Source organism: Phyllopteryx taeniolatus, chromosome 12, assembly GCF_024500385.1.
Source record: "Phyllopteryx taeniolatus isolate TA_2022b chromosome 12, UOR_Ptae_1.2, whole genome shotgun sequence".
Classification (NCBI taxonomy): domain Eukaryota; kingdom Metazoa; phylum Chordata; class Actinopteri; order Syngnathiformes; family Syngnathidae; genus Phyllopteryx; species Phyllopteryx taeniolatus.
In genome coordinates this window covers 3,819,666-3,841,528 of record NC_084513.1, presented here as the reverse complement: position 1 = coordinate 3,841,528, position 21,863 = coordinate 3,819,666, and the positions used below count along the sequence as shown (strand labels likewise).

The window sequence follows — 21,863 nt, the reverse complement described above, 5'->3', positions numbered from 1 at the left end:
CAGCGTGTTTGACGAAAAACAGAACATTTTCATCACCTTAATGCAGGCTTTTTGTAATCAAACCAATGTTTTAATGATCATTAAATCATTAATTTTGCATGTCTGTGGGAAACTACTACTTTCCTGTGACACTACATAGTGATTTGTGGGCAAAATGTAGCCTTTTTGTGCCAAAATACAAATTTTGTGTCAACCGTGGCATTTCCCTGCGCAAATATTGCACTTTTGTGTTTCAATATACCATGTGAAGATTTATGGACGGAGGAGCTGATGACATTCAAGGAGGAGGAGGAGGAGGAAGTGGGTCAGTGAGGAGGAGAAGGTGTCACCAGCCGAGATTTATGTGCGACGCCTCTTCTTCTACTTCTCGGTAGGAAGTGAGGTGGGGTCATAGAGGAGGGGGGTGGGGGGCGCATCGCTATCGAAACTAAATGAGAGTGTCAGGTCGCTGCTGAATTGGACCCGGGGCGACGCCACGGAGGAAGAAGTGGGCCATGCAGGGAGAGGATGAGGACGAGGAATGATGGAGGGCCGGGCCACAAAAGGGTCGGGGCGGGGGTGGGGTGGGGTTGGCTCGATGGGGGGGATGTGATGTAGTGTGTCGGCTTTTAGATGATGTCAGTCCCCTCCCTTGTGGAGCCTGGCTTGCGTCCGCTGGTCCGGAATGAATCATGGATGATGAACACTCTCACTGACCAACTGACTGACAAGACACAGAAAATAAACATTCTTATTATTCTTATCATCATCACAACTGACATCGACATCAACCTGCGTCCACCAGTTTGTTCTTCTTGTTCTACCAGCAATGGTGGAAAGGCACACAGCATCACACTCCGAACAGTCCCTAATACTTTCACCACCGCCACTATTTGAGAGGAAAAGTGGCTCATTTATGGATCATATTTGTCTGAATTTATTTGAAAAAAAATATATAATAATAATACAATTATTATAATTCCACATTCCTTTACCCCCAAATTCTGAAAAATTCCAGTTTTCTTTTAAAAATCATTAAAAAAAAAAGGTAGTGCTCTCCCAAAAGAAAGAAAAAAAATTCTCAAAAGGTTTTCTCAAAATGGAAAAAAAGAAAATGTCTAGGTTTTGCCACGATATTATGAAAAATTCCTACTTTCTCCTGCCGCAAAATCATGAACGATGTCGAGTTGTCGCTCCCCAAAATTATCAAAAGTTTCCCCCCCTAAATCATGAAGTGTGCAATCACCCCCTTCCCCGAAAAAAATACATTTAAATTTCCATTTTCTCCCCCAAAATCTGAAAAAAATTCTGTTTTCTCAAAAAAATGACAAATTTCAGTTTACCCCCAAAATGTCCAAAAGAATTACTGTTTTCTCCCCCCCAAAATAATCATTTATACAAAACAAACTCATAAAAATATGCAATTTCTCCTGCAAAAAATTCAGAAGAATTCCTGTTTCCTACAAAACAACCTTAGAAAAAAATATCCAGTTTGTCCCCGAAACATGAAATAAAATCCAGTTTTCTAAAAATCTATTTTCTCCATCAAAACCCTAAAAAACTAAACAAAAAACATCCAGATTGCTGTCCAGATTCCCCACAAAATTCTGAAACATTTAAATTTTATGAAAAAAAATACATAAATATTCTAGTTTAGTCCCAAACTAGTAGTACTGTACACACTTTTTTGGTGAACGTGGTCCCAAGATTTTTGCCAATGAAGTTCAAGAACTTGATTATTCTGTATATATACAGTATGTGTGTGTGCGTGTATTTATGTCCATGTGTGCATATGTGTGTCTATTAAAAGCAGCTGCACTGTTGTGGTTATGTGGCACAGAGATGACAAGCCACAGGTGTTTCAGACGTGACATGGAGAGAAACATCTGGATGTTTGTGTGAATGCACAACAAGAAAGAAAAAAAAAACACGCACACACACATACACACACTCAGGTTCCATAAGAGGCAACAAACATATGCTAAAGATCCCAGTAGAATGGGTGTCATGGAAACATCGACAGGTTGCGTAGAAACATCGAGAGGTACAACGAGACACTGACTTGTTTGTCACTCCTTTACATGACTTCTTAAAAAAAAAAAAACATAAAAATCTCCCACACAAAAATCATGAAAAACTTCTAATTTACTCCAAATAAATCTTGACAAATTCCAGGTTTCTTGACCACCAAATCTTGAAAAAAAGTCATGAAAAATTCCATGATTTAAACAAAATAAAAACAATGAAAATTCCTTCAAAGTCTGGCGATTCGATATCAAATTAAATTTCAAACGGTCCACTAGTTAAATAGGGCTGGTTTATTATGTCAGATGCCGTTTGAGAAAACTAAAATTAAATATGTTGCAGTGTCGAGGAAGTTAACGCTGGGATACCAGCACGCCGAGCGGCTTTGTGGAAATAGCTGACTTATTGATAGACTTTATGGTTGATGTTGGATGTTAATTATTCCCTCGTAGTAGTAGTAGCAGTAGTGGTATTGTATTATTGTTTACTAACTGTTGGTTTATATATTCAAGCCTCGTAAGTGATTTTTCACTGGTGATTAATGACCTGCCTCGTTGTCGCTCACTTGTGCAGTCTAGTGGGTAATGCATGTCATTGCCCTTTGAAGTGAAGAATATCATCATCAAAGCTAAAGTGCCTCTAGGTCGCCTGCACGACACATGCCGTTGTTCACATAAAACTGGCTAGTGGGAGAGGCAATGTTACTAGCAACTGCTGAAACCGAACCTGCATTTGGATAGTTGGCCGGTGTTAACGTAAAGCCCTGCCTATATCCGACAGTGATTCTCACATTGTAATACGAGTGCCAATGGTGGTGCGAAAACTTCCCCTAGTGGTGCCCGTAGAACCACTCAATTAAATGTTCAAACGGCATAATGTTGCCATGGCCTAAACCTATTTTTCTAATCCAGTACAGTATACAGTGTTTCTTAAGTACAATTCAGTTGAGTTTCATTTCAACTTTTCGAACTCTTTGTTTTCAAACAGTTATTTAGGTAAATCTTTTTTAACGTGCAATGCATTCTAATGTAATCATTATTGAAGTACAGTTTTTTTTTCAGACTTTACACCGATTTAATCGGGCCGATCGGTATCGGCCGATATTTAGCATTTTATGCTGATCGGCTTTAATGTCATAATTCGCCTCATTGCCTCATTTTATTTGAATCATTAAGTACAGTGTTTTAGTTGCCTATATTTAAGCGTACTGTTGCTATTCTAACTCTGCATTATGTGTCATTACAGTGTCTTACAATAATATAACATATACTTTTTAGGATTAAAGCCTCTGTCTCATTTTTTCCCCCCTGTATTTTTAAGTTAGTGATGATGGTGGTACTTAGAAGGCTAAGTATATTTTTAGGTGCTACGGTAATTGGTGTACTTGGTATTTGGTGTTTGAGAACCACGGTCCTATTTCGTATTATACAAATTGGCGTGAACATACACTGTAAAAGTTGTCAGGTGTATGCCCCAGCAACAGGGGCGCTATAATGAATCATTTGGCCAGTGAGCATCCAAACACATAATGCTCAATTCTGTGGCCTGTGTCGCCATTACACAAACAGCGTGTACATTAGCGTGAAGCTACTAATGCCGCGTGTAATCTCCTTGAAAAGAACACATTGGACACAGGCCACTGCTAATGGATTTGTGTGTGTGCGTGTATATGTGTGCGTGTGTTATCAATGATGTATTTGCAGCTGTCAATCACAGGACAAGAAGGCAATGACGCGGCGACATGTTTGTGGCGTATCAACGCGCATTAGCAAGGGCGCCCATCAAAGGAAGGTCACTGTCGAAGATGTTTTATGACCTCATAAAAGTAGATAACGTCTCTCTTCTTCTACTACACATGCACACGCACACACACACACACACACACACACACACCTCTATTGTATACACACACACAAACTTCTAAATGGCGATTTTGTCTCTCTGCTAACCGCATGAGATATCTTAATGTGACTTTCATTTACAAAAAGACACTTTGACACCTGTGGGGGCGGTGCCATGTATTTAACACTGGTTAATACACCACAATTTATAGATAATATAGATTATAATGTTCAGATACCATGCAAGTATGTGGTTGTAGTGCTAGTAGTAGTACTAGTGCTAGTCATAGCCATTGTTGTATGAGTCGAGCTAGTTGCAGTAGTAGTAGTAGTAGCAACGTGACAAGATTTGCCAAAAATGACAATGTGTAAAAATGCTGAATCTGCCAGGATTGACCAGTTCCACCTGTAGACCAACAGAGTTTCCGAAAACGCCCACCAAAAATCCGTTTGTAGTGATGTGGGAGTAAGAAAAAAGGGCTGGTGCTTGAGCACCGCTTTGGGTCTATCTGTGCATGCCCTGAGATCAAATGATATGAAATGTAATGTATTTTGTATTTTGCATGTGAGCAGCTGTTTATGTCAATCTGTCAGCCGGTATTGATCAAGCCCTCCTCCCCCTTAGTCCTAATCAATGCTGAAAATGTCTTAAGAGCTCATCTAGAAGCCATCTGCTCCCCCTCGAACCCCCTTTCATTCAGCCTCATTCTCCTCCGAGACGTCGGGACGGGTACCTCCGTCTCTGGAGACGTGACGTGGCGCACCTGAGGGAAACGTGGTGACTTTTTCTTTGTTGGACTTAATTCCCTGCGAACGCAACGTTTGCTTCATCTGCTGCTTACCAAACACATTTAAACTCTACATACCGCACCTGATTCCACTAAATAGACTTCACTTGGCATTTATGTTATGTAGCGATATCTATGTCACTGAAAAAGTAATATACTTCTTACAAAAAGATACACAGATTGTGTGATAATGCATATATGTATTGCAAAAAATATATATTATCACGATATCTGTGTTGCTGAATAAGAGAAAACTAATATGACAATAAGACGTTTGCCTGATAGTCCATATATCTGGAAAACCTCTATATGGTAAATACTACTCTTGTCCCTGGTAATTTTTTTTCTACATTAATATCAAGTTTTGAAAGTGAAACACAAATTCCTCTTTTTTTTACAATGAGTTAGTTTCTTTTTCAAAAGCCATCTGACTTATGAAAAATAGAAATGCTATTAATCTTACTTATATAACAGGAATGTATGTTGTGTGAAAATTCCAGGTAATTTTCTTCTATTATTTATTTTGTAGTGTACCTGACTGTATTTTACTTTGAAGAAAGCCTTAGTTTATGTATTGTTTAAAAAAAAGCTTCCAATTAGCATAATTGTTTTTTTAGCCTGACCATGTTGTATGATTCCGTTTGTAAACGAGCTAATCCTATTTATACTGTGCTAGCAAACTATTTTGTTTTTGTCTCATTCAGGTCCTGAATATAATTAGAACCCTACGTTTAATATATATATATATATTTTAAACAATATTGTATTTGATAAAGTCTTACTTTTCTTATGTTCGACGTACAAGGAGAGGGGCATTTCTGTTTAACTAGCATCATATTTAGCCACAGAGACGAGGCCTCCAAGTCATGTGACAGGAAGCGGCGTAAGGTTTGCTGTTGCTTCACGTGCGAGCTCACGCCGCTTGTGTTGTGCTCGCGCTTCACGTGTACGATCACGCTGCTTTTTGAGGCTGCTTGTTTTTGCTTCCCGCTGTCCTGGGCGTCCTCTCTGAGGTCCTCACCGGACTCAGTACTCTGGCTCCCGCTCGGCTGTTTTTAAAGCCCGCTAAAAATAACTCAACCCCCTCCTTCCGTGAAGAGGCGGGGCAGAGAGCGAGCTCCAGCCAATGGGAAGCCTACCTTCTTTCCAGCCCCGCCCCTCTCCCCCACGAGCTGCTCCCTCCTCACGCGAGCGTCGTTGACGTCACGGACTTCATTTACCTTGTATGGTCACGAGAGCCAGCGAGTGACAGGTGACCGCACCGCCCCCTGCCGGTCGAACCTGGCAACCCGCAAGCTGCCTGCCTTGCGCAGAGCGAGCGGGGGAGAAGCGGACCTGGCAACCCGCTGGCAGCCTGCATGGCGAGCTGCCTGTGCGGAAGCAAAACTGGCAGGCAGGAACCGACAAAACGAACCTTCATTTCGCTCCTCTTTTGAATATTGACATTAAAGTGCGCGCTCATTTTAGCTCTCCTGTGTCAGCAGTAGTTGTTTTCTGTGTTGTTGTTTTTCTCCCCACCAAAACGCGAGATCAGGAAACAATTGTTTGGATGTGACACTTCCGTGCGGACTTTTGTTTTTGTTTTTTGGTGGACCTTTTTCTTGTTGTTGTTGTTGTTGCACAACAAGCATGGACGTGCTGGCGAATTACAGCATTTTCCAGGAACTCCAACTGGTGCACGACACTGGTTATTTCTCCGCGATGCCTTCCCTGGAGGAGAACTGGCAGCAGGTCAGTTTGCAATTTTTTTTTTGAAATAAAAATTTATTAATTTGTATCCATCTTATTCATTCTAAAACCTTAGTATCCAGTTTGGCTTGTCGTTACTTCTGATTTATTAATTTCATCACTCACATGGATCGCAGCGCGGTCCGCTGACAGGCACACACGCACGCGCACGCACTTGTAAAAACGGTCACGTGGCTTCTGTCATAATTTTTTATTTTTTTTAATTCTTTTTAAATATATATATTTTTTTCCATCTCCATCCCGGAACAGCTTATAACGACTTTCTTTTTTTTTTTCCCTACACGCATTTAAACTTGTTTTTCTTCTGTTGTGTGTGTGTTCTGTTGTGGTGCATGCGCGCGCCCGCGTCAGCTCCGATCTGATCGATGAGCGCGCGCGCACACGCACGCACGCGCCTAATGGCCGCTGGCTCCCTTGCCTAAATAATACATGCACACCTGTCACGGTGAATTTGCAGACTGAATTATGTATCATCATCATCTTCATCCTTGTGTGTGCGTGTGTAAAATGTTTTGTGGACGTTGTAAATCATATTCACGCTCATCACATTGCGTTAATTAGTGTGCGTGTGTGTGTGTGTGTGTGTGCGTGCGTGCGTGCGTGCGTGCGTGTGTGTGTGTGTGTGTGTGTGTGTGTGGTTTTGGTTCCACACTGATGGACACGGAATGGGTACAGCTGTGACCAGTGTGTGTGTGTGTGCGTGCGTGTGTGCGTGCGTGCGTGTGTGTGTGTGTGTGTGTGTGTATGGGGCCCACATGTCCATTACGCCTCCAGTTGTGAATGAAGGCCCGTCCCATCCATTAAGTCTACATTTACTCGAGAGCAGTAGAAACTGTGAGGTTTTTTTTTTTTTCTTTTTTTTTTTTTTTTTTTTTTTCTCGACGTCAAAGGGGGGACAAGTCGCTACTGGATTCTGCCTTCAGAGCATAGACATTGCCGCGTTTCTTGCAGACGGCAAAATAAACAGTGCTATGCCTGAGATACGAATGAATATGTATGAATTTGTGAAAGTGTTGGATGTCTTTACTGTTGTTACGATTGTACAAAGAGTGTAATGAGCTTGGCTCTAGGTTCATTTATGCACCCGCAGAGTTTGAAGGGCAACACGTAAATTGTACAGCTCGCACGATTTTTGTGGAGCTGTTTGCTTTTACCATTATACACTTTTGTCTTTACCGTATAAAAAGAAGTGAATTTTAATCTGGCGCCACCACTTTGTCAATAAGGATTGCCTTTACTATGAATGTCTCAAATTGAAAATCAGCAATAACTTTTTGAAACTAGGACTTTAAGCGTAGCTGTTCAGAATCAGAATCATCTTTATTTGCCAAGTATGTCCAAAAAAACAAAAAAACACACAAGGAATTTGTCTCCGGTAGTTGGAGCCGCTCTAGTACGACAAACAGACAAGTCAAGTAAAGTTTAACGCCAGTTACTCACTTCTCCCACACTGTTGTCTTGAAAGCAATAAAAAGTATGCCTGCATGAACATCATTAAATGGCCTGATTGCGATCTTGTGGTCGTTGTGGTCGGAAATGTCACTATTCTACTTTCGAGGCACCGCCACAGACTAGGGAGATGAAGTTGACCAAGTCAGCGGTTTTCTGGCTTGAAAGGTAGCCCATTGGAGCTAAGATGCTAACCAAACCAGCAGCATCTATGTGGCGTCTTTAGCGAAAATGTGCATTCCGGTCGACTCTGACTTGGTGTCGCTCCACAATGTTGTGTGCGTTCGTGTTTATGTTCCAGGGAGCGATGTCCGTCTTTGTTCCAACCACTTAGCATTTTTAGATGATCTTCCGCTATGTGGGGACAGCGTGTTTAGAAATCATTAGCATTTGACCCTTGACATGCGCAGTATGCGTGCATTTACTGTATATGGATCATGTGGTTGCTCCACAATGTTGTGCGCATCCATGTTCCCAAATGGTCCTTTTTTTAAAAACATTTTACACCGGTGTCACATGACATAAAGTCATATAGTCGTAATATCTGTAGTTGTAGTGAAGGCCTTTCCAGTCACTATTATTGCAGATGGAAATGTGCTATTTTAAAAGAAATCTCGCATTTTAAACGGGACATATTTTGCCAGACCAACTTTTTCTAGTATTTGGGATGTGATATTGGTTCTATTGTGCCTCAGTAAACATGTGAAATATGAATTAAAATTGTCCAACCAATCAGAGGAAAGGGGGCGCTCTTAGCCAAATATGGACAAGGTGGATACAAAACTGGGTCAAACAGATGTAGCCGTCAGGGAGGCCTTTTCTGGACACTTGTACGACAAAACCAAGGTGTTTTTTGAAATGAAATTGACAGTTTTATATTAAGTCCATTTTAGCGAGTCACTCTATGGAAAATACTGGGCCTTTAAATATATCAAGCTACGGTATGTCAAGTTTCCTCAAAATTCTTTTTGCGTGAAGAGGAACACACACACACACTGGCTTCGTCATGTTTCATTGCTTCCTGTGTGTTCTTCTTCTTTGTCCTCTCTCATCAACTGCTTTGCTCAACCATTAAACACACTCACTCACACTCACACACCAACCCCCCCCCCCCCCCCCCCCCCCCACACACACACACTCACACACACACAGTCCTGCCTGTCTGTTAGCGTTGTTGCGTCTGACATCAGCAGCTCCTCCTCGCCGTATAATTTCTGCGTCTGTGCGGATTGGCAATGATGTGATGGCCTTTTGAGATTTGTGTGTGTGTATGTGTGTGTGTGTGTGTGAGTGACGGAGAGTAAAATCCAGACTTTCCAGCCTCACATAACATTTTCTGCTGCTATTTTTTCATTTTTCATTTTTATACCACATTCCACTTAAAAAGAGTCTTTCCCTTTCTGCCTGTTGCTCTCTGTCGTGGTTTCATCTACTTTCATTGCGATTGATGCGTTGATCCACCATGGTGTCACCGTGGATCCTGGGGAGTTTCCAGACGCTTGCGTGGCGCCGATACGCCGCCGATCTGTTGTGACGCTGCGCTGAATTCCCGATGGGAATCATGGCGGCGAGAGAGATAAGAGCGGCGAGAAACACGCACATCGAGCGCTATCGTCTCCACATGAATTACTTTTTGCCAGCCTGCTGTTGGGATACCAAGTGCAGCGGTAGCGTACCTAAAGCATTTAACATTTTTTTCACATTTCAATAGCAATAATATCAAATTTTGACGTTATGGCGGCTTCAAAGCAAAATGGCCAACTTCCTGCTCAATTCCAGGCATGAGTCCTTGAGTCTTCAGTGTTTCCCACTGGACCGGAATCTATTTGCCGTGTTGGTCTTTTCTCTGCGTAATCCTAAACTCTGAAGATCCTGACGACTGTACATAAGCTTTATTCAACATGGAGTGGTGTTTCCAAGCAAAAAAAGACACACTAATACATACAGAAAAAAGAGCAGCGAGTGTGCTGTGAAGAGATGCCAGCCATTATGCCTGCTGGAGTAGTGTGAGGATCGACACTGTCTGAAATGTCGATGCCTCTGATACCAGAAGATCCACCGCCACAAATAAATAAATGTATATGTGGGAAACACTGCACTGTTTTGTGCATCCACAGACGAGTTCATTGTTGATCGGTCAAACTGGTGTTGGGGACAAATATTGTTCAAAAAATGGAACTCCGTTTCCAAAACTTCCAAGCAAAGGGATGGTCTTCCTGTTCAATTCCAGGCATGGGCCTTTGAGAACCTTTCGTGCATCTTGTCATGACAGACATGTCTGCCAAATTTTGTGTTGATTGGTAAAACTGGGGTCAGGCGCTAAAAAAAACCAAAAAACAAATGCATCCACTTATTTGTAGTGAATCCTCGAAACCAATACAGAAAAATGGCTGAAATCCTGTTTAATTTGGAGCATGGGTGCTTGAGACTTTTTCATGCGTCCTGTCATGTTCGACATGTTTTTAGGGTTGCCACAGTGTTTGACAGGTACCAAAAGTCTACCAGTTGGGTAACCAACCACATTTTTGTGACGTCAAATCGTGAAGTGTACCAAAAGTGTCACAGAAAAAAAGATTTGTATTGTAGTCTTCCCATTTTTGGCATCCTCTCGAACAGGAAACCAAACTTCCTGTTTGCTTCCTGCTTTGATTTGTATGGCAACCCGTTTCGGCAGCTGCTTCTGAAAATAGTCAGTGATTACCAATCAATTAATCACGCCTGTCCCTAGGGCCGGTCTTTGCTTTTGTTGAGACACACACATGCACAAACATACACGCACGCCGTTGCGTAAGTGAACAGCTGCTTCCTGGTCAGGCAAAAAAGAGGAAACAAAATGAAGAAAAGAGGAAGTGAGGGACAGGGAAGTTGAATGACTGCTCATCTTCTTCATCCTCTTAATCAAATTTCCTTTTGAAGTTTGAAAGGCGAGCACGTGACATTTCGCTCAGCGAATGTTGTGAAAGCAAAGGCCCAGACATGGATAATCAAACTGCAGATCAGCAGGTTTCACAGACAGGAACAAAAAATAAAAAAATAAAAAAAGGGATGAAAAGGCGAGCCGATCTTTGATGAACAATCTGCGTTTGATTGATCATCCTGCATGCTGCTAACATTCTCCTTCCTGTGAGGCTGCACATCGATTCATCTGTGTAACACACACGCACGCACGCACACCTGGCCAGGGTGTAATTCAGGAAGCGAATGAGGCGTTCAGTCGCCGGTGCGGGAGATTAAATAAGAGACTATTACCCCGACAAACTAGTTGGGAGTGCGACGCCGTCAAAGCGGAACAAATGAGGCACGACCACAAAGTTAGGTTGTGAAAGTCGTCCTCATCTTTACACTTGGCCACCTCTCCCTGCGCGTGCAAGTGTGTGTCAGCGCGTGTGTGTGTCAGTAAAGGCAGACAGACTAGGGCTTGGCATGATTAATTGCTTGGCAATCATTGACTACTTTAAAGCAGTCGCCTAAACGGGCTGCAATCGAAAACAAAACAGGAAATAAACAGCAAGGCAGCGAAGATTTGTGTGTGTGTCAATAAAAAGACACAAGGGCTAGGCGGGATTAATTACTTGGGAATAATTGATTATTTCAAAACAGCTGCTTAAACGGCCTGTCATAGAAAACAGGAAGTACACAACAAGTTTTGTGTGTCAATAAAAAGATTAACCCAGGTTGTAAAAGTACAAAGTTTTTCTTTAACTGCTTGAAGACAATCCCGCAAACTTGACCGAATACCTAACAGTGAACAGATGGATTCGCGGTTCTGCCTGAATGTTCTGAACTCCTATTTCCTCCCCACAATGTGGCTCAGTTGCTTCCAGACTTCCAAATTCTTGATGATCAAAAAGTCAAAACATGATTGTCCTTCTTTCGCCAGCAAACTCGTTGTGTTTGAATCTCTTGTGGTGGCAGCCAAGTAGTGGAGTCCATTTTGAATCAATTGATTCGAGACATGATTCATCAGTTCTGCAAAATCAACTTTTATCTGCATTAATGAATTATGTGCATCCTACATTTTTCTATTGTATTGTTGCATGTGTATGTTTGTGTGTGTGTGTGTGTGTGTGTGGTAAGAGCGAGCTTGCCAACAATGCCTGAAGCTAGCAGAACAACACACACACTACTACACACATGTAAAGGTTACACAAAGTTTTGGTTTGCACGAACTTTTAGCCCCATGAGTTGCGTTGCCATGGTAACAATCATAGTTGCCTCGCAGGCCTGGCTGAGACATGTTAGGTCCATTTAGGGTGTGTTGTTGCGCGTGTGTGGTAGAAAAGTTAGGTATTTTCAGGAAAATGGTTGAATGTTTTCAAGAAAAAATTAAATAAATACAGGCCTCAAGGAATGAAGACTTAATTTTCAGAAAATAGGCACACCTTTTCAAGAAAACCCACACATTTCAAAAAAATAAATGCATATTTTCATGAAAAAAAATTTGCATATTTCCTGGAAAATAAATATTTTGTGTATATATGATTGGCTGGTGACCAGTTCAGGGTGTACCCCGCCACTTGCCCAGAGTCAGCAGGGATAGGCTCCGGCACGGCCGCGACTCTAGTGAGGATAAGCGGTACAGAAAATGTGTGTGTCTGTCTGTATGTGTATATGTATATATATATATATATCTTTGAATGCAGCCCTATGGGGGCACAAGCCAGTGCAAACTGTAAGCCGGTCCCAAGCCCGGATAAATGCAGAGGGTTGCGTCAGGAAGGGCATCCGGCTTAAAACTTTGCCAAACAAATATGAGCGTTCACCCAAAGAATTCCATACCGGATCAGTCGTGGCCCGGGTTAACAACGTCCGCCACCGGCGGCGTCAACCTGCTGGGTGCCGGTGGAAATTCAGCTACTGTGGGTCGAAGTCGAAGAAGAAGACGTGGAAAGCAGGTTCTTCGGCATAGGGACAGCCAAGGTTTGATGTTTTGGAGACAAAGACTTGGATGGTTTGGACACGTCCAGAGGAGAAATAGTGAGTATATTGGTAGAAGGATGATGAGGATGGAGCTGCCAGGCAAGAGAGCTAGAGGAAGACCAAAGAGAAGGTTGATGGATGTCGTGAGGGAAGACATGAGGGCAGTTGGTGTTCGAGAGGAGGATGCAGGAGAGAGGCTTACATGGAAAAGGATGACGCGCTGTGGCGACCCCTAAAGGGACAAGCCCAAAGTAAAAGAAGATACAATATATCTTTGAAAAAGGTTCTATATTTTCAAGGGGGAAAAAAAAAAATTTTGAGGAAAAAGGTTGTATAAATTTGAGAAAAAAAAATATTTTTAACATAAAAGATGCATAAAAGTCTTCTTTTCAAGAAAAGGTTGCATTTTGTCAAGAAAAAAAAAATCATGTAATTCAATTCAATATCATGTATATGATATAATGTATATCATATAAGCCAATATTAATTTTTGGTGTATTTTCTTGAAAAAGGCTATATTTTCAAGAAAACTCATATTCTCTAAGAAAGAGGTGCATTTATTTTCATGAAAAAGGTGCATTATTATCATGAAAACATAATAAAGTTTCAAGATTAAGTACATCTTGAAAAAAGGCCTACCCATATATCGTCAAGATAAGAAAACGTATTGCATGTTTTCATTCAGAGAAGTTATATTTTTGAGTGAGAAAGACATTTTCGTGAAGGCGTTTTTCAAGTAAAGGCTGCATATTTTGGAGAAAACGGAAAGTGTGTGTTTCTCGAAAAGTGTGACAAGATGCGCACACAAACACTTGATGAGCATCAGCGAACCATTTGGGCTCGTGGCAATTCAGATAGACGTGTGATGACTTCTCTCTGCGTGGCGGGCATCGATCTAGCAGAACCGAACGCTAACGCAACGTTTATGTTCAAATCGATTGCGGCACAGCCACATCAAAGACTCTCAGGACGCTCGTTTGGCCATGGCGCCCAAATCGTTTACACACTCTGCGTGCGCGAGTGTGTGCGTGTGTTGTAGACAGTGTGAGAACGGAGTGTGCCGCCATTCCGGTTCACGCATGAATGATTGTTGTGTGTCTCGGGTAAATGGGTGGATGTAGAGGAAGGAGGAGGATGACCTTGGGAATACGATTGCAGACGTTTGCCTCGGCGCACTCAGTCAAAACTAAGATACTCACAAAGACAAACATCGGGACAGGAAGTAGACCAAGGAGAAGTTGTATTACAGGAAATAGAGGAAGTAGTAGGTGATGCTTCCTGTTGGCCTCTGGTCCACTTTGGTCAGGATGTCTGTACGGACGATGTATTTCTATGTGATGGATGTCTGTGGTGTACTTTGTGATTTTTAAACGCATATATAATGTAAGTCTACGTGTTGTACGTCTATGTGGTCCATGTAGGCCAGCAGACGAATGATGATGTTGTCGCGGCAACGCAGCATGAGGCCACGATGACTTTTGCTTTGTGGGTTAGTGTAGTCCACAGGGAACACATGAGAGAGAGAGAGAGTGAGAGAGAGTGTGTGTGTGTGTGTGTGTGTGTGTGTGTGTGCGTGCGTTCATTGTTTTCATGTTACAGAGAGAAGATATGTCCGTGAATATTATTGTATGCTCTATTTGCATGTGTCGCTGCTCTGTGTGTGTGTGTTAAAGTAGGAGCTGTTTGGAATGTTCGACTCACTGCAACAACAATGCTAATATCTGTTAGCGTATCTATGGTGTTTCACATTGTGTGTTAGCATCATGTTAGCAGACTTTCGTTTGACAGAATCAGATGATTTGGTTGAACATTTGGGTGTTTATATATTCAATGTTTAGCTCTCTTTGGTTGTATGTGTTAATCTTACGGTAAACTTCAACTGGGAGTGACGAATAACAGCTTGAAGCAAGCACACTTTGCCTCTTATTTGGAGAACAGTTGTAACAAAGGCGGCACAACGGCTGTGTGAAAGGTTTTACACAATGGGACTGACTGGAAAAGCTGACATTTGGGTTCAAAGCAATGCCGTACGAAGTATTTTATACATCACACCAGACACTGGTGGTTATCTGATCCCGGGATGTGGTGTTGATTCTGGGATGCCATGTTGCTGGGGGAAAATGTTTGCTGTGTTCTGTGTGACAGACATTTTTTTTGTGATCGATGTGTGAAAGATTGACCAGTTTTTGGAGAAAAAAGCAGACGATTTTTGTTGCTTTGACCTGCGATCAAACATTTGAGATATGAGCGCTGTATGGTGGCAGTGAACTCAACTCAAGTCACTTCACAACAAGCAGCAATTTGTCAGATAGTGAGCAGTTGTTCAAAAAAGAGCTTTCAAGCTCTGTATTGCCACTCCAAGCTGAAGTTTACGATCAAACTAATCATAAAACAAAGAGAATTACACATTGTGTATTTAAAACAACCACATAGCTTAGCCTTTAAGTCCGCTAGCTTAATGCTAGGACATAACTGAAAAAAAACATAGACTGCCTAACAAATAACAAATATGTGGAACAACACATGCAGACAGACAATATAATACTCACCAGCATGTATTCTTTATCCTCTGTGAAGAACAACTAATTTTACTCCGGCTTAGCGAGTAGCTGTGTGTGACGTGATGTCTCCATGTATCCCCTATGTCTATGTTGTATTGCCCACAGGTGGCCAAAGTATGCATGTCAGATGGAGCAGCACAATGTCCATTGTCAAAAACTGTTGAATTCTTTACATTCTATTGTATTATGTTATTGCTCTGTGTTTTTATGAAGTGCAATATGATAGAATGCTGTTTTTCTTATTGGAAAAAGACACTACAAAAATTTTTGGGGGAAGGCTGGAATGGATTAATGGCATGTCCGTTATTTTATTTTTTTTTATTGTTAAAGCTGTGTGAAAATGTCCTTTTCGCTGTTGTTTTTTGAGTCAGTCAATTGGGACTCTTCCAAAATGACCTCATTTTTTTTGTTTTGTTTTTTTTCTCCAAGAGGGAACATCACTGTGATGCCAGTAGGAGACCACCATTCTATGTGTGTGTGTGCGTGTGCGCACAGTACATGTGAATTATTTAGGGTTGAACTGCAGGACAAAGCAAAATGGAAATGTGGAGGGTGTTTCTCTTTTCACCCTAGGATGGCTCTCTAATGCACACACGCACACACGTGCACGCATGAATCATGTGACCACCCGCTCTGCTTTCCAGCAAAGTGAGTGCCCCCACCCCTCGCCAAAAAAGAAAAAAAATCTCTGGAGGTCAGACTGCGGTGAGGCCATGCAGGCGATGGAGGCCCCCGGAGGAAACCAGGAGCTTTCTTTGGTCCCCTGGCGTGATTGGTTGCCGGGGCAACCCCATCTGCGCTCTTGTACGCGTCCTGAGTTGAAAGCGGGCGGTTGTCCTCACTTTACGTTTGTTTGCTTGTTGGTCAGTCGACCTGCCAATCATTACTCATAGTAGCAGCATATTATTTGTATTTTATCCATCCATCCATCGGTCCATTTTCTTCACCGCTTATCCTCACGAGGGTCGTGAGGATAAGCGTGCTTGAGCCTATCCCAGCTATCTTCGGGCGAGAGGCGGGGTACACCCTGAACTGGTCGCCAGCCACTCACAGTTGTATTTTATTATTTTCTATTTTTTATTAAATAAAGAGTAATGAATTGATTAAAAAATAAGTTAGTTTAACTGTATTTTCTTTTTATTAATTTTATTAATTATGACTGGTGAGTGGAAAAGTCAATATTTTATTTATATTGTTACTATGTACATTAATAGTAATGAATTCATAAGTAAAAAGAGCAATTTTTATTTTTTAATTATTACATTAAATATAAAATGATAACATTTTAAAAGTTAGTCTTGTAATGTGGATGTAATTAAATATATACACACACATATAATGTTTACATTTAAAAGTAATTTAAAATGTATTATCAATCCATTTTAATTGTATTAAATACACATAAATGTGCAATACATAAAATGCATATAAAGTAATTATATATTTATTTTATGTATTTTAATTTCATTTTTTTAATTTTAGGACCAAATAGAAAAAAAATGCAATTTTGCCAAGTTGTATTTATTTTAATTAAATGTTAAAAAATGTAATTGTGAAATTAAAGGTTAAACAGAAACTAAATAATATTGTTTGTAGCCTTGTTTCAACTTGTTACTACAGCAAGAGAGAAATGGCGTTTTGATTGGCAATAAAAATCTTTTAAAAATCCTGAGATCCTTGAATCCTACTGCATCATACTGGGAAGTGTTCTTAATATTATGACCACCTGATTGAGCTTGCAAACAAGGGTCCAAATAGCTCATGATAGATGTGTACCTAATGAAGTGGCCGTTGATTGCACGTGGCTGCAAAAAACAATCAGTGCAGACAAAGACAAAGATACACACAGACACACACACACACACACACACACACTGATCATAAATACATTCATAAGCAGTGAAGTCATCATACACACACAGATACTCCCGGAAGCCTTTGTTTCACGCGCACACACACCAAGTCACGCATGCTCACACTTCACAATGACCTCATCGCTCAAATCATCCCACCACATGCACACACACAGACCGAGTGAAGACAAAGGGGTTAATCCATAAGGACTCAACAACAGCTGAGACCTTCTTCAGGTTCACTTCATTGCCTTTAACACCCCGTCATCCATCACAGAGCTACAACTTGCATTATAATACAGTAATCATAATTACAACAGCACTAATTATTATTATTGTATGAGAAATGTTTGGTCAAGCTTTGACCTTGTGGAGTCAGTTTCTGTAGCATTTTGAAGGGCCCCTGGAAATGGCCAAAGTGACCCTAAATTAGACACTTCAAAACAACTTTTTTATGGGTCTACTCATGACAGACACGTCTACCGAATTCCCTGTGACGAAGTGAAACTGACTTTGGGGACCGAATTTTCAAAAGAGCCCCGGAACGTCCGAGTGAGGACGACTGAAGCATTAACAGCGCTTTTAAATCACGCCATTGATGTGCTACTTTCACGCTCAATTAGCAACACAGACAGAGTGTGTGTGCACCTGTAAATATTTGTGTGTTTGGGTTTGTGCATTTGTATGTTTGGGTGTGTGTGCGTGCGTGCATATGAGTGAGTCTGTTCGTGTGTGTGAGTGTGCATACATCTGCGTGTGTGTGTATTTGTGTGCGCGCATGTGTGTGATTGTGTGTGTATGTGTGTATGTACGCCTGTGAGCGAGCGAGTGTGTGTTAGTGATGGTTGTGTGTGTGTCTGTGTGTGTGTGTGTGTGTGTGTTAGTGAGTGTATGAGTGTGTGTGTATAAGTGTGTAAGTGTGCATGCTTGTGTGCGTGTGCATGTTCGTGTTGGTGCGGATGTGTAGCGAGATTGTGTGAGTGTCCGTGCTTGTGTGTGCATGTGTTTGTGTTTTTGAGTGTGTTTGTGACAGTGTCCATGTGTGTGTTCGTGTGGATATGTTAGTGAGCATGTGTTTCTCTGTGTGAGTGTGTGTGTTTGTGTGTGTGTGAATGAGTGTGTTCTTATTTATTGGCCACATATGAAACTCTGCTGACCTTGGAGGCCGAAATGATGACGTTAAGTTGTTTTTATTATCATTAGTCTTCTCTCATTATGACGTCCTCCTTTTCTTTCTCTGCCCTACTAAAGGAGATGCACATTTCTTTCTGAAAAATGTGCAACTTTTTTGTAGAACATCGATTTTTTTTTTTTTTAAAGATATGTGACTTTTTTTTAAAGATGTGTGCTTTCATGAGCTGCAAGGAATTAGTGTGATTCCTAGTTCCCAATCTGTTGCCAAAGGTGAAGGGCTTGACATTTTTTTTTTTACTGTACCAAAAAACCATGTTCCAAACTCCAAAGACTTGTGTTTTGTGTTCCTCAGAGTTAACACTGCCGCCATGACGCTCTCTCTCTCTCTTTCTGCGCTGCGAGTCTACATACAATAGACAATAGATATATCCATCATGACATGGCTGTCACGTCATGCCCCACATTCAACATGGCTGCCACGTAGGCAAGTCTTTTGGATATATATATATATATATATATATATATATATATATATGTGTATATATATATATATATATATATGTGTATATATATATATATATATGTATGTGTATATATATATATGTATATATATATATATATACATATACATATATATATATATATATATATGTATATATATATATATATATATATATATATGTATATGTATGTGTATATGTATATATATATATATATATATATATATATATATATATGTATATGTATGTATATATATATATATATATATATATAGGCAATGGCGGCACGGTGGCCGACTGGTTAGAGCGTCAGCCTCACAGTTCTGAGGTGCGGGGTTCAATCCCCGTCCCCGCCTGTGTGGAGTTTGCATGTTCTCCCCGTGCCTGCGTGGGTTTTCTCCGGGCACTCCGGTTTCCTCCCACATCCCAAAATCATGCATTAATTGGAGACTCTAAATTGCCCGTAGGCATGACTGTGAGTGCGAATGGTTGTTAGTTTCTATGTGCCCTGCGATTGGCTGGCAACCAGTTCAGGGTGTACCCCGCCTCCTGCCCGATGACAGCTGGGATAGGCTCCAGCATGCCCGCGACCCTAGTGAGGAGAAGCGGCTCAGAAAATGGATGGATGGATGGATGGATATAGGCAATGCATTGATTATGGTGGCCATCTTGATTGTGGCAACATGCATGCATTGATGTGGAGGCCATGATGGGCAGCAGTTCTATCTATTGTGCATAGAGTTCTGCGCAGAGAAAGCGCACATGGCGATGATGTTGGAGAGGAATATGACACAAGTCTGGAACATGCTATTTCTGGTACAGTAACAGTTTATTTATTTTTTTATTTTTTTTGCCAAGCCATTCATTTATGGGAACAGATTTGGAAATAGGAAGCATGCTAATTCGTCACGGCCACGAAGAAAGTACAAAACAAAAATGTTGTACTGTATACTAATATGGGCGTATCAGTGATGTGCGGTCAGGGTAGGCAAGTGAGGCAGAGCCTCACTGCCCCCGGATGGTCTTTCCTTTCCACTGCATGTGAATAGTAAATAAAACCTTATGATTACATTAAATTGTTGCATTTGAGTTCTATGGTCCGTGCTTTACATAAATTTTATTTTTCAATCCAATAATTTCAATGATTTCATCATTAAAATAGCAGAATTTTCATATTTCCTGTTCAAATGGATAGGAAGCGCAGCTCCGAGTCACGTTGAGTCACCGCTCGCACGATGCTTCAAGAGACCACGCACACATCCATCCAGGCAGGCTGTGATTGGTCCGTGGCTTCACACGAGAGACATTGCTGTTTCCTCATTACATTGCCAATAATATACGTTTTATCACACATGTACTGCACTTACTGATGTTTAACAGACTGTCTAATATATTTACTCAAAGTGTGTGACATTTAGTCTTTCTTATCGACCAGAAAAGCCACTAAAACTGCACAGTGGAGTCTGGTATGTACGGTGCCACAACCAGCATGTGGCAGTGTTGAGTTGAGCTTCGTCGACTTCCAGACGTCACGTGCCTCACCAATCATGAACCTCACCGCACGTCACTGCGGTGTATATGGCCACAAAAAGAACTTCGATATAATGGATAATCTGCTGTAACGGGCGAGTACCCGCCCCTATTAGTGCGTTAAATCGAGGTTCCACTGTACTGGCTTTTTAACTTTGCGCTGATAACAAACGGGATGGTCCTTTTTTTTTTTTATCTTTTCCCCGGAGAACACGACATCCATGATTTCCCAAAACAATTTGAAGCCCAGAGAAGCCCGGCCGGCGGTGTTTCTGGGTGAGGTTGATATATGGCTTTTCCTTTACACGGTAGAGTTTAACTTGGATTTGTAGATGTAGCGACGAACTGTGTTAACTGACAATGGTTTTCTGAAATGTTCTTGAGCCCACGTGGCAATATCCTTCACACAATAAATGACGGTTTTTAATGCAGTGCCGCCTGAGGGATTGAAGGTCATGGACATTTAATGTTGGTTTTGGCCTTGCCGCCTCCGTGCAGAGATCTCTCCAGATTCTCTCAATCTTTTGATGATATTATAAACCGTAGATGATGAAATAACTAATTTCCTTGCAATTGTACATTGAGAAATGTTGTTGTTAAACTGTTGGACTATATGCTGACGCCGTTGTTGACAAAGTGGTGAACCTCGCCCCATCCTTGATTGTGAACAACTGAGTCTTTCGGGGATACTCATTTTATACCCACCTGTTTCCATTTACAGGTGGGTTCTAAGCAGGTTTTTTTATTTTTATTTATTTATTTATTTTTTAACATTCCTCAACTTTCCCAGTAATTTGTTGTCCCAGCTTTTTAGGAACGTGGTGCTGGCATTAAATTCAAAATGAGAGAATATTTCAACAAAAACAATAATGTTGATCAGTTTAAACTTTGAATATCTTGTTTTTGTAGTGTATTCAGTTGAACATAGTTTGAAAATGATTTGCAAATCATTGTATTCTGTTATAATTTACATTTTACACAATGTCCCAAAGTCGTTGGGATTGGGGTTTGTATATTTTAAAGAAAAAAGGTCATGTTTTTTTGGGGTTTTTTTTTTGAGAACGATTGTCTTTTTTCAGGAGAAGAAAGTTTAACGATGCCGTGGAGACGCATTGTCGCCTCACCAAACACTATCAAGATGAAAGAATGCCGCTTGAATGGCAAATTACGGGACATATTTCAACAGCTCTTGTCCAATTAGCATCTTTTATCCTACAGTTGACAAATAATTCACCCTCATACAAACACTAAATCAGTTAATTAGTCTTTATTTATTTGCCTTTCAAGATTAGGATTTGTTTTTCGTTATCAATTGTGCAGCAAAATGTGCCTTGAAGGATCTGCTGCTCTCACTGGAAATTCTATATAAACAGCATGCGTGCGTGACTGTGTGTGTGTGTGTGTGTGTGTGTGTGTATGTGTGCACATGTGTGTGCGAGTGCGTCTGAATAGGATGTCTGGACGGCAGACCTATCGTCTTCCTGGCAGTGCAGGGCGACATGACAAATAACTAGCACTCACACAAACACACACA

The 21,863-nt window shown here is 41.1% G+C and overlaps 1 protein-coding gene across 1 annotated transcript in view; it reads left to right on the top strand.

Annotated features, from left to right (window-relative positions):
- The first annotated feature begins 5,898 nt into the window (after window positions 1-5,898).
- Window positions 5,899-21,863, top strand: part of LOC133486831 (Krueppel-like factor 7) — a 35,809-nt gene continuing 19,844 nt past the window's right edge. Inside the window, exon 1 of the mRNA XM_061792555.1 lies at window positions 5,899-6,364. Within this exon, the coding sequence (XP_061648539.1) occupies window positions 6,263-6,364 (102 nt within the window). The 5' untranslated portion in view covers window positions 5,899-6,262. The remainder of the gene's footprint in view (window positions 6,365-21,863) is intronic.